At 43.6% G+C, this 16104-nt stretch overlaps 1 protein-coding gene across 1 annotated transcript in view; it reads left to right on the top strand.

Moving 5' to 3' along the window:
* The first annotated feature begins 7156 nt into the window (after nt 1-7156).
* RPS6KA2 (ribosomal protein S6 kinase A2) overlaps nt 7157-16104 on the top strand; it is a 330666-nt gene continuing 321718 nt past the window's right edge. The window contains exon 1 of the mRNA XM_075924624.2: nt 7157-7533. Coding sequence (XP_075780739.2) covers nt 7486-7533 — 48 coding nt within the window. The 5' untranslated portion in view covers nt 7157-7485. The remainder of the gene's footprint in view (nt 7534-16104) is intronic.

The raw sequence follows: 16104 nt of genomic DNA, 5'->3' as shown, positions 1-16104 counted from the left end.
AGGGAGAGGAAGAGAGAAAAATGTTGCTAATTTTTTTCTACTTTTCCCACCCACAAACCCAGCTAGTTATCCCTTTGGGTTTCTTTGGTGGTCTCCTTTCAGACTCACATTTACACCAGTTCAACACTAAGAAAATAGGTTGCCCAGAGGATTTAACTCTCAAAATTTTAAACCAGACCTTGCAGTATGTTCTTTTTAAAGGGGTCATGACCTACAATGAAATGGTTCTGGATTTGGTGAGAGCTCCAACGAACAAGAGTTTTCTGCTGCAGCAAATTTTAGTGAGGAATTATTTCTTCAAGAAACCTCTTGTTACTATGGCCTTTACTGGGAAACATTTGGGAATGGCTAATCTAAGTTGCTCTCATGAACTGTTGTACAGATGCTCTTTAAAAGGCCTGAAAATTGGAGATAATTTGGAAGACTTTAAAGAAATATAGTGTGCCTATGCTGGTTCTGTCAATTCAGAATGTGCATGTGTGGTAATGGTGGGGTGAGTCTGGCATTATTTCCTAGATGCAAAAAAGAAAAATCTGCATCAGACTCTGATCCAAATGTATGAATTCACAGTGAAACATGGAATTAATTCTTTAACAGTTGGTTGAAAGTTGATTCACCCTTGGCTTGTAAGGAGATTCAAAACCTCGGAGGCTTCTCCACTTTAAAGTGCTGCTCTCACTTCCTGTGTGTTGTGCCTAGATTCCCAGCTTCTCCAATAATGAATATGCAACAGTGCTTTTTAAATTTCAGTGTCTCAATCAATTCTTAACGCTTCAACCCGGCACAACCCTAGCCAGATATGGCTGCTCCTCCAGCATGGGTCTTTTCCTTCCTCTCCTTCACCCTCAGCATGCCAGCTGGCTGCTCAGCCAGCTATCCAGCATGGGTCCTTTCCTTCCTCCCAGCACAACTCCAGCCAGCTATAGGAGCAGCTTGTACCACGCCACTTCCACCCAGCACAGCTGGGGACTACAACTCCCAGGAGGCAAAGCGGACCAGGAACGGAACCCCCATTTATATCATTTCACCTATGGGAAATAAGGGTTCAACTTACGATGGCTCCACTTACAATGGTTCTCCTGGAACCAATTAGGTTGTAAGTGCGAGGGTTGCCTGTATTTCTCTTTTAATGATCCTGCTTCCATTTCATGGCTGAGGGCAGTGGCATAAAGAGGTCCCATTGATGCCTTGAGCAAGAGGGAAACAGCTGCTCTGTACAGACAGGTTCCCCACTTCTGCCAACAGAGTTAAGAGAACCCAGCTTTCTTGCTTGCCTCCCCCAAGGAGAGATCTCCGGGGGGGGGAAAAGGGTGTGTGGCACACTTTTTCTTTAGCGGGACCTACCATTGTGCATACTAATTCAAGCAGAATGCCAATGCCAATGCAGGCACTGCTTATAGTAATGGCTGAAGAGGATATACTAAAACTCAGCCCTTTGCTATATTTTGCACTTTTGATCTGTCGCGGATGCCTGCAGCAGCCCTCTTTCATACGCTGGTGGCAGGTTGTAGAATTTTTCAGAACAAGTCTAAGTCCCCCCCCCTCCCACCTGCCTATGGCTCTGGGAAGGAGTTTGAGTGCAGGAAGGAATCTGGGATGGAGTTTGGGTGCAGGGTGTGAGCTCTGGACTGGGACAGGAGGCTGGGGAGCTGGAGGAGGTGCAGGCTCTGGAAGGGAGTTTGAGTGCAGGAGGAGTGAGGGTTTTGGGTCAGAGTTTGGGTGTGGGCTCTGGGCTGAGGCAGGAGATTGGAGTGAGGGGTCAAGCTCTGGGAGGGAGTTTGGGTGTGGGAGGGAGTTGGGGGTGCAGACTCTGCAATGGAGTTTGGGGGAGAAAGGAGGGGCGGAGGTGTGGGGCTTGGTGCTTACCTGGAGCAACTCCAGTAAGTTACTTGCACCCTTCTCTAGAGGATGCTCGTGGGCAGGAGAGTCAGGGGGTCTCCATGTTGCTGCCCACAGGCACTGCCCCTACAACTCCCATTGGCTGCAGGAGCCCTCAGTGCAGGGGGCAGCATGTAGAGACACAAAGCCTCACCTAAGGGCTGCAGGGTGTGCCAGCAGGCATTCAAAGTGGGCAGGCAGGAAGCCTCTGCAGTCCTGCTGCACTGCCATTGGTGGTGGTGGAGTCTCCAGCCCCTTTTAAATAGCTCAGGGGCAACATGTAAGGCAGCAGGAAGGTCCAAGGAAAAGATTCAGCCCTGAATTTTGTTGGAGCCAGGTCTCTGGGCCAGGAATATTCATAGAGCCCAAGCACCACAGGCCCATATAACATGCTTTCAGATGCTCCCCCAACCCTTCTCTATTGCATCCTGAAGGTGTGTCCGGTGATGATGAGGGGTGGCGATTCAAGGTTTTAAAATGCTGAAAAGATGGAATCATGAACTTCTATGATTCTCGAATCGTACATTCCAGATGGCATGTTACCAGTTTGCTAGTAGCTTAGATGTTTTTTTCTGTCAGTCCCACAGACTTCTCCTAGGATTAGAGAATTAAGTTGATTTCTTTCCTTCGGGTAGATCACCAGTAATTTAGAATGTGGGGGATGGGCATTTATGCCTTCATTACATCTGTGCAGTCCCTCTATCTCTAATGGATTTTCACATGTACAGTTGACCGGGATATAACAATTCCAATGCTGCACCAAAAGGAATAGAACCTATCTCACTTCCTCACGTGTTGTCTCCACTGGGCTAATAGGAGGTAGACATGCAGGAAAAGCTTGTTTTTATCATTGCAATATGTAGGTAGGACAAATGAAAGGAAGAATGCATTTTTTTTACATAGGTGCTTTATTATACTTTCTGGGCTTGATCCAAATGGTCCTTACATTGGGAAAATCCTGGAGCACAGGATCAGGCCCTACATAAATTGCACTGTGTAACTTATGTGGTGTGTGACAAATCTAGCAGGGCTGCCCTTTGAAAATAAGGGGTTTGGTTTTCATACTGAAGAATGTAAGTGTACAGTATAATTGCTGCCAGGCATTGAGTGTCCAAGTCACCTCTGTGAAGATTAAATCCATCATTTGGGCTCTCCAAGTTGATTTTTAAAAGTCACATGAATGGATCCTCTTGTCACAGTTCCAGGGTTAATTGCAGCTCTGTGCCTTTCATGTCCTTCACTTAAGCACCCCTTAGATCTAAGGCCTCCAGCTGTCATGTTGGTCAGGCTTAGAACCTGTGTCCATGTTCACACCAGGGTTCAATCTTTTTGGAACTCACTGTGTGTATCACAGCGGTTCTGGCTTTCATTCACCACCTGCAGTTCTGAGACAAAATTGATAGCTTTAAGACAGCTTTTTCAACACACTGAATGCTTTTTAAGGCTAGAAGCATGAGAGAAAACTTGTAATAAGTTTAATTATACCAGATACTACCCATCATCCTTGTGGATTCTAACACATCCATACATAAGTGTTTCTTTTTTAATACTCTGATTGTCTTTCTTGAGTCAGGTCAGGCTAACTCTCATGCAGTTTTTGGGGTCTTTGTATCCCAGGGCTCCTGAATCAGGTAAAACCAGTCTATGCTATTTCCCACAGGGAGTGAAGCTTCAAAGGGATGCCTATCTGCACAACTGGCACTGGGAATCTGCATTAATTAGCCCCCAGAAATTCCAGATTCTACAAGAAACCCAGCCAGTCAGGAGCACACAGGTATAAACAACACTTACTGATACAATCATCTGTGACTATGCTATGTGCTCATAGTGTCTGGCATATCTAACTATAATAGACTTGAAATTTCCATGCTTCTGAGGTTTAACATCTGTGTTTAGCATCTCTGAGCAGAGGCAGATATAGATGGGCCCAATCAAATGTATAACACATGGAGCGGCAGAAAGGCAGTTAGCCAAGTAAGAAACTGACTTGCATTAGGGGACTGTTCCATCAGTATCTGAGTCCCCAGTTCATCACTCCTGTCAGACTGCTCATCCCAAATGTTACTGTACATGCAGTAATCAAAGTCTCAGACTTAAGTCACCCCAGAAAGGGAGAAGTCATGGGAGTCCTGTTGGTTGTTTTTGTTTTGTTTGCATCTTACAGATGTGGGTTGTAATGGTAACAACTATCTTTTTATTGTATGTTTGCACACTTCTTAACACAGCAGGTCTTGGTCTATACCTGGGGCTCCAAATTACAAATATTACTAATAAACATCAAGGGTAGATTGAATGACTATCACAGCAGGGACTGATTTTTGGTTAGCTATGATCCATATAGACTTAGTACTGATAGGGATAAAATACAATGCTAAGTTCAAAGTATTTACTATTTGTTTGTTGAGAAAGTATTGACAGGCTTTACAGGTTCTTGACATGAAACTATCAGAAATACAACAAGAATCATTACAACACTGAGCTTTCATTGAAAGAGACATTGTACAGTAATAGCCACTTGATCTCTCCACATCAGAGGGTGTTACTATATTACAGAGTAAGCATCATTATCATACTTTTGACATTACTTCTAATGATTTTTTTCTTAAATGGAGTGAAATATCTGCATATATTAACATACTAGCATGTTGATCAAATATTAATAGTAAAAAAAAAATTAGATAGGTGTGCTGGGTGTTTTGCAAGCAAATGTATTTTGTCTTAATAAATGGTAACCAAAATCTATTTTTTCCTCTATTTTGTGAGTTACATAAATGTGTACTTCCTTAAAGTTTCCTCTCCTGTCCCTTCTTACTCTCCAATAAAGCTGGGCTTCTTTTTCAAAAATGATTTGATTTAGCAATTTCTGAAAAAGGAGAGGAAGGATGCAGTTTGGAATAATAAAAATAACTCATGCAGCACTTTTTATGGGTAGAGCTCAATATGGCATAATACCGTATAATATTTACCAACATAAATTTGCTTTTTTATTTGATGTTCGCATCCAAAATGTGATAGGTGCTGTACAGACGCATTGGAATACACAATGCAAAATAAGAAAAGAAACCAAATACTGTGTTGTTTTGTCAGAGACTATTGTATCCATTCTTTATTTGAGAGGTATAATCTTGCCTACTGCTGAATGATTTCTGCTGGTTACCAAGTTCCCTCATTTTCCATAAAGGTTAAGCATCTGGCAAGATTGGGCCCACAAAGAACAGGACTCTTTTCCCCTTCTTTGTGCTATTCAATTGAATTAAGATGCTGAATTTCCTACATTGGTAAGATTAGCAACATAAAGGAGTAAAGTAAGCATTCCTCAATGCATGAAACCCTTCTTTACTCCCCACAAAAAGGCACCTTTCAGTGCTATATATAGCACAAAACAACAGGCAGACTCTGACAAAAAGAGCATGTGGTGATGCTTGCATATAAAATGCATTCATTCTTTAAATGACACAATTGGCTAAATGGATGGTGAGTAAGATGAGATTGTATGGTGTTATGTCTCTTTACGGTGACATTTAATAACAAGGAATTATCTGCCATAGTAACCACAGCAGTGTTTAAAACATTCAGACACACACCTAAAGTACCTTAAAATAAATTAGAAAAACCTTTCCACAGTGGGCAGAAAGGTAAGCATGTTTGTAAGTGCATTTATTATTAGAACCTCGCTGTGGATTGTAAGAATAGACATGGGGTGTCAGATCCTGAGGCAGACAATGCTGCCAAACCTCAAGGATAGTCCAGGAGTCTCAGGGAATTAAAGATGAATCTTTAATTAAAGATTATGTTGTGTGATGAAATCTCCAGGAATACATATACTCACAGCTGGCAACCGTAGAGGCAGTGGGGCAGTGAGCGGGGAGAAATAAAAGCAGCTGTAGCAGGGAGAATACAGAGAGGGAGCGGGAGATTGGCTACAGGTTGAACTGGTTTTGCAGCTGTGACTTGTTTGCGGAGAAATCCCTGCCATTTAACACAGAAGTGACCACCTCGGGGTGGTGGTATTTATTTAAAAGCATTTCCCTCCTGTTTTTTGCTCTTGCCCCATTGTCTTTCATGGGTGTGAGGACATATTTTTGTTTAAATGATGAGAAGCCAGTTCTGCACTGCTTGGGTGTCACCAGACAGCTCAGATAGAAAAAAGACTCAACAGTCCAATCACAATGTAGCTTTGAACAATCACAGTCCTTCCCCCTACCCCTCTAAGCCATGGATTATGCCAACTTCTAGCGCTATAAGTGGAAGGCCAAGGAGGTAGGAAGTGTGCTTTGCATCACAATGTACCTTCTACTACTCCACTGAGGGGTTCATGAAGTGAGCTGCCTTGGTCAAGGATATGACTTGGCTAGGTGAGCTGCAGATGTAGGAAGTTAGGCTCCACTTCAGATAGGCATCTGTGGCAGCTGCTAAATTTAAACATAGGGGCTCTTTGGTTGCCTTTGTTGAGACTTATCCTGTGCGTAAAGCTAGGTATCACTTCAGCACTTTGCTGAATCAGCACCTCAGCTACCTTGGGTAGCTTCCACCATCAACCCATGGTCACAATCATGCCTGCCAATGGTGAGGGGGCAAAGGGAACAACTGTCCTGGGGCCCCAGGTCCTCTAAATTGCTACTGGAGCACCGCAAGCCATACTCTTGAGGCCGGGGTGGGATGCTCCAGCTGGCACTGAGAGCAGGAGCAGGAGCGGGGGCGCGGGGGGGGGGGGGGGGGGGGGTAAAGCAATGTGGGCCTGGTAGGGCTGAGGGCTGGCTGCCTTTGGCCCCACCTATTCTGGATATGTGGAGCCCACACACACATATGCTCCAGGCTCAGGGGCCCAGCAAGGCTATTGGTTCCCCTGGTCACAATTCAAAGTTGCAATCTCCTGGACAAACTCTGAGGGGCTGGGGGAGAAGGAGAGTGGTGCATAAAACTTGCAGTTCTGAGTGACAATGAGCCAAGCCCAGTATTTGCAAATCATATAAATATCTGTGTGTTTGTGTAGTATCTTTGTGTAGTCTTCTCTTTTTCCCATTCCAAGGAAAAAAGTCTCTGGTTCATTTCAGAAAGAAATGTAAATGACAAGCTCTTTTATTGTGCTTGGCTGAGTCATACAAAATGCACACAATTAACAGGTGTACTGCGGCGAACGGCACACAGTCGGCATAGCTGGATGTCTTTCAGTGTCAGATACTGAACTAGTTTCTTCTGTGGCATGGGCTTTGAAGGATCAGCCAGATGTGGAGCTCCAGTACATTTTTGCTTTCCCTTACATTTCTTTTCCCTGCAGATAAGAATCTATTGTAACTTTGCAATTATTTTAAGAAGATAGGTGCAGCCTGCAGGCTTGTTTCTTTTTTTCCCCTCCTGCTGACAAACAGAGCTAGGCTTCAGCTGAAGCTAGAGCTGCTGTGTCTGTCCACCTGATTTGAGTCAAAGATTAGATCCAGTTGAGCCCTTGCTTTTTAATCTGTTGCTGTGATGGGGCTGCTGTGTGACATGCTGAGCTAAGCTGGTTGCAATAAGATGACAGGGAAGATGAAAGGTGTTGAACCCCTGCAGAATGGTTCAAGTACTTGCAGAATCTGACCGACGCCACAGTTCTGTATTCTGACAAAAATGATAAAGCTGTCTCACAAGAAGCTACAAAAATTGTTCCTGAAAAAGGTAAGGTGCTTCTTTGCTTTGTTTGGGACCAGACTGATGACAAAGTTTGCCAGTTGAATTGTTCTCGTGCTCACCCTTATGAAGGCACCATTGTCCTCCACCTGAGATGCATTACCCTTCTGTTTCACCAAGCTAGTTTTTTTCTTTGTGGTTTTAATGCTTTATTCTGTGTCCCAAACTAGACCTACATACAGCACAGAATGCTGCATATTTTAAGTCCAGGATAGTCACTGTTTAGAGACTTTCTCCTCCTCCTCAAGTTATCTTCTCTCTCCCCCCCCCCCCCATCTGGGTTACACTGTCTTAGGTTGAAATACAGGCTGTTCCCATCAACTTAAAGGTTAATGTTTACTGCATTTCACAAAGTGTGGGGCACCTCATTCTAGTAAGTAGAAAATGATGCACCTCCACTGACTACTTAGCAGTTTAAAAGGAAGAAGCTGTTGTTAACAAAATCAGAATTGCCCATATTTCACACTTATACCATAAACTCAAGTATCCGCTTGTAATTAGTGCATTTCCAAGTGGTGTAACTGAGAGACTCTGGTATAACACTTTCTAGGTTCAAAGCCAATTCTGTCTAAAACTCCCTGGTGAATCTGTCCCTGGTATAGTTGTGTGTTTAAATGCTGCCAATTGCTGTACTGAATAAAGTAGTCTGGAAAATTGTGTGTAGGGGTTGGGAATCTGTTGTAATCTGGGAGTAACAACTTTGGTAAAATAGTTTTTAATTTGTCTCAGCAATTTAGCTCAGTGTGGTTTTTTTTTTCCTCCCTGAGCCTGTGACCCACCCCATTTCAAGCATTGGTATTTAATATTTAGGTACTATAGTACCAGCCTTATTAAATGCCTTGTTAGACAGTTGTGCTACCTGAAGGGCCTCTTTCCCTCTCCCCAAAATTTTAGTTTTTATCCCATGGTGTATAAATGTACAATCACTGATTCTCCCCCACCCCATCTTCATATACTTGCAGTTTATTAGTGACACGTAAGACGAACAGTTTAATTCAGCATGACTCTCAGTTTCAATGTATTGTAATTTCACATTTTCCAGAATGTATTTTCACATTCACAGAATTTCACATTGATCTCCATAATATTTGCTTTTGCTTAAAAAAACATTTTGATTATATTCTTTTTGGAATAAAAAGAAACAAAGCCCTTTTTGAAAACATTGTCTCGGTGCACTATAGTCACAATCCGATTTAATTGCTGAAGATGAGTATACTCTTGTTGTGAGGAATTCTGTAATTTTTAATGTTGGTATCATTCACCTCTGTGTAACTGTCTTTGGGAGATTCTGCAGGCAAAGTGAACAATATATTGCCCTTCCCCCAAGAACATGTACTTTTTATAGTACTGAAATTTGTATGTGCATCATATGATCAGAAAATGGTTGATTTGTGTGTGCATGTAGTGCTCTAATTCCTAAGAGAATTATAAATAGATTAGGAGAATTTAAAAGTTGCATAATTCACCTTTCCGCCTTTGGCGTAGTTTTAAGAAATGCACCCTTATGCAGTCAGGGTATGTCATTGCTGAGCGACTGTTTGCAACTGATAAAGTAAAGCTGGTGCAACCTAAAAAAGAACTGAACATTATTCAGCCTGAAAATAAAACAGCAGGCCATCGATAGCATCAGTGCTTTTTTTGCCAATGAAAAAGGTACTGGTAGTTCAGGGGAAAAGTTGTTGAGCTCTGACTGGAGATGCTGGTACTGCGTCCCAGGCAGTACCATGACAAAAAAAGCACTGGATAGCATTTGGTGTCCTGTAGCAACTTTCTTTACCATGAAAAAGTACATCAATGTGGTACCACACAGTCAATACACTAAGTAGAATTGTTACCTGCCTATGTTTATGGCTAAGGCAAAGATTCACTAAACATACTTATGACTAAAATGATACGTCACAGATGGTGAATTTTTGTTTATTACCAGTCATCTGTCCATGACTTTTGTTAAACAAAAATTCACAGCCTGCGACCTGTCCATGATATTACTATATAAATACCCCGACTAAAACTTAGCAGCTCCTGGGGTTCTGGGCACCACTGCTCTGGGGGGTTGGAGGCCAAAGGTTAGCTTCTGCACTGGCTTTGGGGACTGACTGACTTGAGATATACCTGCTCTGAGGCCATGAGGACAGCTACCCAAGTAATGGCTCTTATAGCTAGCTAGACCTGGGACAGACTCCTCAACTACTGCTTGGGCACTCTTCAGGACTGGACGCTTCCCAGAGTCAGCCAACCTGGGACCACCTGAGCAATGACTGGTCCCAGGGCCACTCCAGCTGGGGGGCAAATAAAGCTTTTTTTTTTCAATAAAATACCTTCTATATTTATAGAAATAAACCTAAAAACATTTTGTAAATGTCTCTGCATCACACCTCAAATTTGGAGGAGGAGGATGAATCAGTATAGAGACTTTTTTTTTCTTTCAGTAAGAGTCAGGAAAATCACTGCAAAATAGATTAAATTATGCTAGGATTCACATGCATATTTCCAGTTCAGTTCATTATAGCTGCATATTTAGGTCATAATTGGACTTGAAATGAGACAGATCTGCATTTTATAATCTGATGGACAAATCACAGCATTAAGTGTCAGCAGATTGCGGTCCCATTCCTGCTTATGTCACAGATTTGCTCTGTGATAACTAGAGCTGTTTGAAATTTCAATGAAAATTTTTCATGAAAAATAGTGAATGTTGTTCAGTCAGCTCTGATGACCAGGTCACCCTCTAGTGGCTACTCTATGAAAAGGGACGAGGAGTCCTGTGGCACCTTATAGACTAACTGTAGCAGTATGGAGTGGAAATCTATCAACTTCATGAAGAAACTTGCCTTCAGTTAGTCTATAAGGTGCCACAGGACTTCTCGTCGCTTTTGCAGATTCAGACTAACACGGCTACCCCTCTGATCTATGAAAAGGATATGACCTCCAATAACATTACCTGGCAGCTAGTGATAACTTTGTCATGGGTCTGCAAACGATGGGGCTGTATCTGGCCTTAGAGTTCCATTGCCCTAATCCAGCACTCCTGCCAGGAAGCGGTCTCGGGGTTCAGACTTATAGAAGTATCAATGCTAGTAATTTTGAATACAAAAGAGGTTCTGCATAAGTAGCTGTAGCTTTTCTTTAAAAAAAATCATGCTGTGTATTACTAGGCATGCTGGAACAATTTTTATAGTTGGAGGGGTGGGGGGTGGGAGGGGTTGTTGAATGCTATTGAATCAAACTGTAAACCTGCATAAAATGAAAATCCCCTCAAGCTAGAACAAAAAACAGGACTATGTAGCACTTTAAAGACTAGTCTCTAAAGTGCTACATAGTCCTGTTTTTTTGTTCCAGCTACACCAGACTAACACGGCTACATTTCTATCTGTATCCCTCAAGCTAGGGCATACAACACCATCCCCTGAACACCTAGATCCAGCACCTGTATATATTAGTGTGTTTTTTAATGTTATCCAGTATAACACTGGTGTAGAAGCTACCCACAGTAGTGGAAATCCCTTTCAGGGACTGTTCCTTAAAGCATTTACTCACACAGCTGATCCCAGTGGTTTTAGTGGAACTACTTGTATGAATAAGGAGGATGATTTGTAGATTCACTTTAGCTGGTCCGTTCTGGCTATAGTCTGACCTCCAGCACCTTGTAGGCCACAGAACCTTACCTACAGGCTCTCGTAGTAGGCCTATAACCTCATTTTGAATTAGTCAAGTCCTCAAATCTTGATTTGAAGACTTCAGGTTACTGAGAATCAACCATTTACAACCATTTAAACCTGGAAGTGACCTGGGTCCATGCTACAGAGTCACTTGTTAAAGTGCTTCTGCTCTGAATATGGATTGAAAATGGCATTGTAGGATTCTAGCTTAGTCTCAATGGACCTGTCCCAAAGTGTTCAATTTAAAAGTAAATTGATGGGCTTTTTTCTTCATAAACTTAGGCTACTCTCTAAGGGCATGTCTACACTACAGTGTTATTTTGAAATAACGCATCTACACACAAAATGCATTTCAAAATAGCATGTCCACATTGAGTGGACTCTGAATCGCATTTAAGGCTGGCCGGAACCAGTTCCAGCAGGGCACCAGGTCAGGACTTACTGTGTGGGGCTGCTGCCTGAGGCTAAAAGGGACCCTCTCGGACAGCCCATTCTCAGGTTTCTCTGCTTGCTTGTCTACCTCGATGAGGGACAGCAAAGCATTTTTTCTCTGCATGCTCTGGTTGCCCTCACTCGGGACACCACAGCACTCTGCACCATGGAGCCAGAGCTGTCCCTGGGCACTCTGGTGCTTCTTTTGGACGCATTGCTGTGAGCCTGGCTGCATTTTCTGCAGGCTGCAATCTGGGAGGTCCATCGGGGGCTGTCAGTATCCAGGAGGCCCTGCAGGAGAGCTTCCACCCTGAGGAGCACTCCCTGGTCTGCCCCACTGGGGACTTGTGCCTCATTCCTCCCTCACGTCCTTCCACTTACCCTTCCCTAACCCCCTTTGCCAATGTCAAATAAAATACACATTTTCATGAACACAAACTCTCTTTATTTAACAAAACTGGGGGGGAGGGAATGAAACTCTGGTGAGACTGGGGAAAGGAGGCAGGAGAGGGGAGAAGAGAGGGTGGGAGAGGGGAGGGGGAAACCTGGAGGAGGGAGCTGGAAGGGGGAAGAAAGGGGAGGGGAAGCTCAGGGCTCAAGGTTGGGGGTCTCATCGGACCAACTTGATTGTCATGCAGACCTGTTTCTGGGTTCGCATGTGGCCTTCGGTGTCCAGGCTGGCAGCTATCTTACCATAGATGGCCGTGTTCCTCCATCTAATGCAGAGATCATGAACACTGGGGGCATTCCCCCCCCCCAAACCTGAATAAGGTCCATGATCTCTGCCCTGGACCAGGAAGGTGCCTGCCTTCTCCGAGCCCTGGCAGGCTCCTGGGGAGCGGTGGAGGGCTGGCTACCAGTGGCTTGCTGGCTCATGTTTTGGGGCCACTGGGTCAGGGACAGTGACTGCTGGCTCTGGGCTGGTAGGCTTTGAGCTGGCATAGGCACTGTGGCCAGAGCCTACACCTTTAAGGGCTCCGTGGAGGGGAGGAGGGAGTGGAGTGTTCTTGGTTGAGGCTGGAGTGGCCACCAGGGCACCCTGGGAAGGCTGGAGAGCCCCTATTTTGAATTAAGTGTCTACACAGCACTAATTTTGAAATAGCTATTTCAAATTTGGTGTTATTCCTCGTAGAATGAGGTTTACCAAATTTGAAATAAGCGCTCTGCTATTTCGAATTAATTTCATAAAAGTGGTTTGTCTGTGTAGACGCTAGGAAAGTTATTTCGAAATAAGGGCTATTTTGAAATAACTTTGCTGTTTAGACATACCCTAACAGCAAAGTATCTTTTCTCTTCCTCTCATCCCCATCTACATGTTTTGTTAAAGTGCTACCAGACTAATTGTTGTTTTAAGTTTGTCCCCAGTACTATCATTCATGCAATTCAGTGTTTATTCTGAGCATTTTTTAATCTTAAAAAAATTCTACAGAAAGAGGTGAAAAACAGCTTCTATAGGCTTTCCAACGAGACAATTCTATGAAACTTGGTATTCATAAAAAACCCACAACCTTACATAAACTACTTAATATAAAATATGGGTATAAAAGTCATTATTGTAGTAAACTATAATTTAATAACTGAATAAGGATGAAAATAAAAAGCAGAGCATATTTTAGTTTGTGTCGTGTGGGAGGGAAAAATAGACTCTTAAACACATGTAATGCAGAGTATATCACTGTTATTAACAGAGGATGCATCCTTTGTTAATAAAGAAAAGCATGTCAGCAAAAATGTAAATGAAGATTTTAGTGGCCATCACCTTTTTCATGAATCTGATGCTGCCAATATTTATTGTAGGGTTTGTAACATGCATACCAACTCAGTACTGTTAGCAGGGAGGAATCTGACTTTTATTTCCCAGTGAAGAGAGTGATGATTTGATAGTGATTACAATATTGGCAGAATATAGCTCTGTGATGGCTTATAATAAATGTCTGTGTCATACTGATCACCACCACCAATGAAAGTTTCTGTCCTTAAAGAACATATGGTTGAGTCATTGATCCCAGGGAGAGAAGAATGAAAAGCAACATGAATCTGAAGATGTAACAATCCTCTAGATGTCTTGGGGTACATTCCGGCATATGCGAGTCATATACATGGGGAAGGTATTTCTTTAATCTTTACAATGAATCTCATTGTTCTTCAGATACTGTGTAAAAAATTTTTACCTGTTTCTAACACAATAATTTTTCTTTGTGGCATATGCAGGCTTCTTTTCTATTGCAAGGTTGGCTGTGAATTCTAAGTTGCTTTTGCAGTGTGTGGTGTGCTAGCTCCAGAAGTGGCTGCATTTCAATGAACGTGGGGTAGGGGTTTGGAATCCAGGATGGAATGTCAGAGGTCGGTCAGTATGTGCATTTTTGGATGGGGCCATTTTTTTCCCTCTTGCATCTCCAATGCAACAAATTCCTGTCTACTGTGATGACAGCACAGTGTTGGGCTGACAATTATGAGGAAAATTAGAGATGCGATTTCATTGGATAACTATATTTTGGGTTTAAGGTGGGGGAAATAATCAGGTCCCTTGTCTGCTGCCAGATTTGCAGAGTCTCATGCTGCTTGTGCCATGCTTAATATAGTGTTTCTTTTTAACAGGGGCTCGACAAATCAAGGTTAATTTGAATGTTTGTATGATGATTGCCATTGAACTCAGTTAAATTAGAGTCATTTTTCCAGGTGTCCCATATTCTGCATAAGGAACTATGGTCACCCTACCTATAATGCCTATAAGAGACCAAAAAGAGACCAAAATTAGTTGCTGTGGGAACCATGCCTTTGAGATTTTTTCCCTTTTCCCTTAGTGCATATGAACTATGCTGGACCCCAGCCTGTGGTCCTTACTGACAAGAATCTCCCTTACTTGCATTCATGCTTCCATTTTTGACAGCAAAACTAATGTGTGCTAGTAAGGGATGCAGCACAGGATACAACATTGCATATGTTAAAAAGTGTTAGGTAGAATCCTGCAAACTAATTGTGGATTAATCCCATAAACAATTGAAGATCACCATTGCTGTTTCTCTCTCTTTAGGGTGCCTCTTCAGTTCACTCAATTTAGGCGCCACCACCTTTACTACAGGGGTGGGCAAGAGGCAGCCGGTGGGTCAGATCCAGCCTGCCAAACCACCTGATCAGGCCCGTGGCCACCTCCCCAGAACCCTTAGGCAGAGAACAGCTCACACTCTGCTCTGGATGCTGGGGAGAGAGGAGGGCGGCTTTGTGCACTGCCCTGCCCCCCAGCAAAATCTCTGAGCTTTCATTTGACCAGTTTCCAGTCAATAGGAGCTGAGAGATTTTACTGGGAGTAGAGGCAGTGTGTGAAGCCTCCCTCTCTTTGCTCTCTCCCCATGCTCAGAGCAGAGATGTGATGCAGCCAGCCCATGAGCCTGGAGCTGCAGTAGACAGGCAGGGAGCCTGTCTCAGGTTCCTGCAGGGCTGCTGGCTGGGAGCTGCCTAGGTAAGTGCCTCCCAGCCAGAGCCTGCCTCTGGTACCCCACCTCTTCTCTCTCCTCCCCCCCCCAACTTCTTGCCCCAGGCCACTACCTAAGACCTCTCTACTCCTTTCCCCATTTCTCCCAGGTCACAGCTCCCTCCCATACCCTGCACCTCTTCCTATACGCTGCCCCAGGCCAACATCCTCTCCTGCACCCATATCCCCTCCTTAATTCTGAGCCCTATTCCCTTGCCCCAGGTTACCACCCCTTCCTGGACCCCAAGCTTCCTTCTGCACCTTCATCCCAGACCCCACACACTCTCCACAGAAGTGCAGCCCTTGACCACTTACCAAATCTTGGAGTGGTCACCCATTAAAAATTATTGTCCACCCCAGGTTTACTAATTCATAGGGCTCAGGGCCAGCCTTACCCAGTTTATAAGGCTCAGGACATGACTTTCTGTGGGCTTGTAGACCTTTTACCAGTGAAATAGCCTTATACAGTATTATCCCTCACCTTATTTATTAACCATTACAAAAACAGACTACACACACTAATCACACAATGTCCACCACTCCCAATAAAGCAGGCAAACTTTTCATGCTGGCCAATCAGGATCAGGTTGTGCTCCTCTAGTTTATGCACAATATGGTCTGCAGTGTGTTGAAATGTGGCAACTCTGATCTTGGCTGTGTCCTGGAGTTAGGTTCCAAAGAACTGACTTTTGGACCTCACTTTAATTCCACAGTGGGTAACCTGCGACCCACCAACTGCATGAAGCCCATCGGGATTCTGTGTGTAGCCTTTGAGGCCTATTTTGTTTACCATTGCTCAGGTGCAGGGTTGCCAGATTCTGCTGGTTTCTGTCCATGTAGTTTATTGTTGTTGGGTTTTTTTCCTGCTGGAACAGGCTGATCCTCTCCAGTCTGGCACTGTCTGGTCTGGCAACATCCGTGGTCCAGCATGATTTTTAGTTAGCCAGATGTCTACTTATCATGGATGTGGCCACGTTTCATACCATTCCATAAAGT

This window comes from Pelodiscus sinensis, chromosome 3 (assembly GCF_052426305.1).
Source record: "Pelodiscus sinensis isolate ZL-2025 chromosome 3, ASM5242630v1, whole genome shotgun sequence".
Classification (NCBI taxonomy): Eukaryota; Metazoa; Chordata; order Testudines; family Trionychidae; genus Pelodiscus; species Pelodiscus sinensis.
This window is presented reverse-complemented; position numbering and strand designations above follow the sequence as displayed.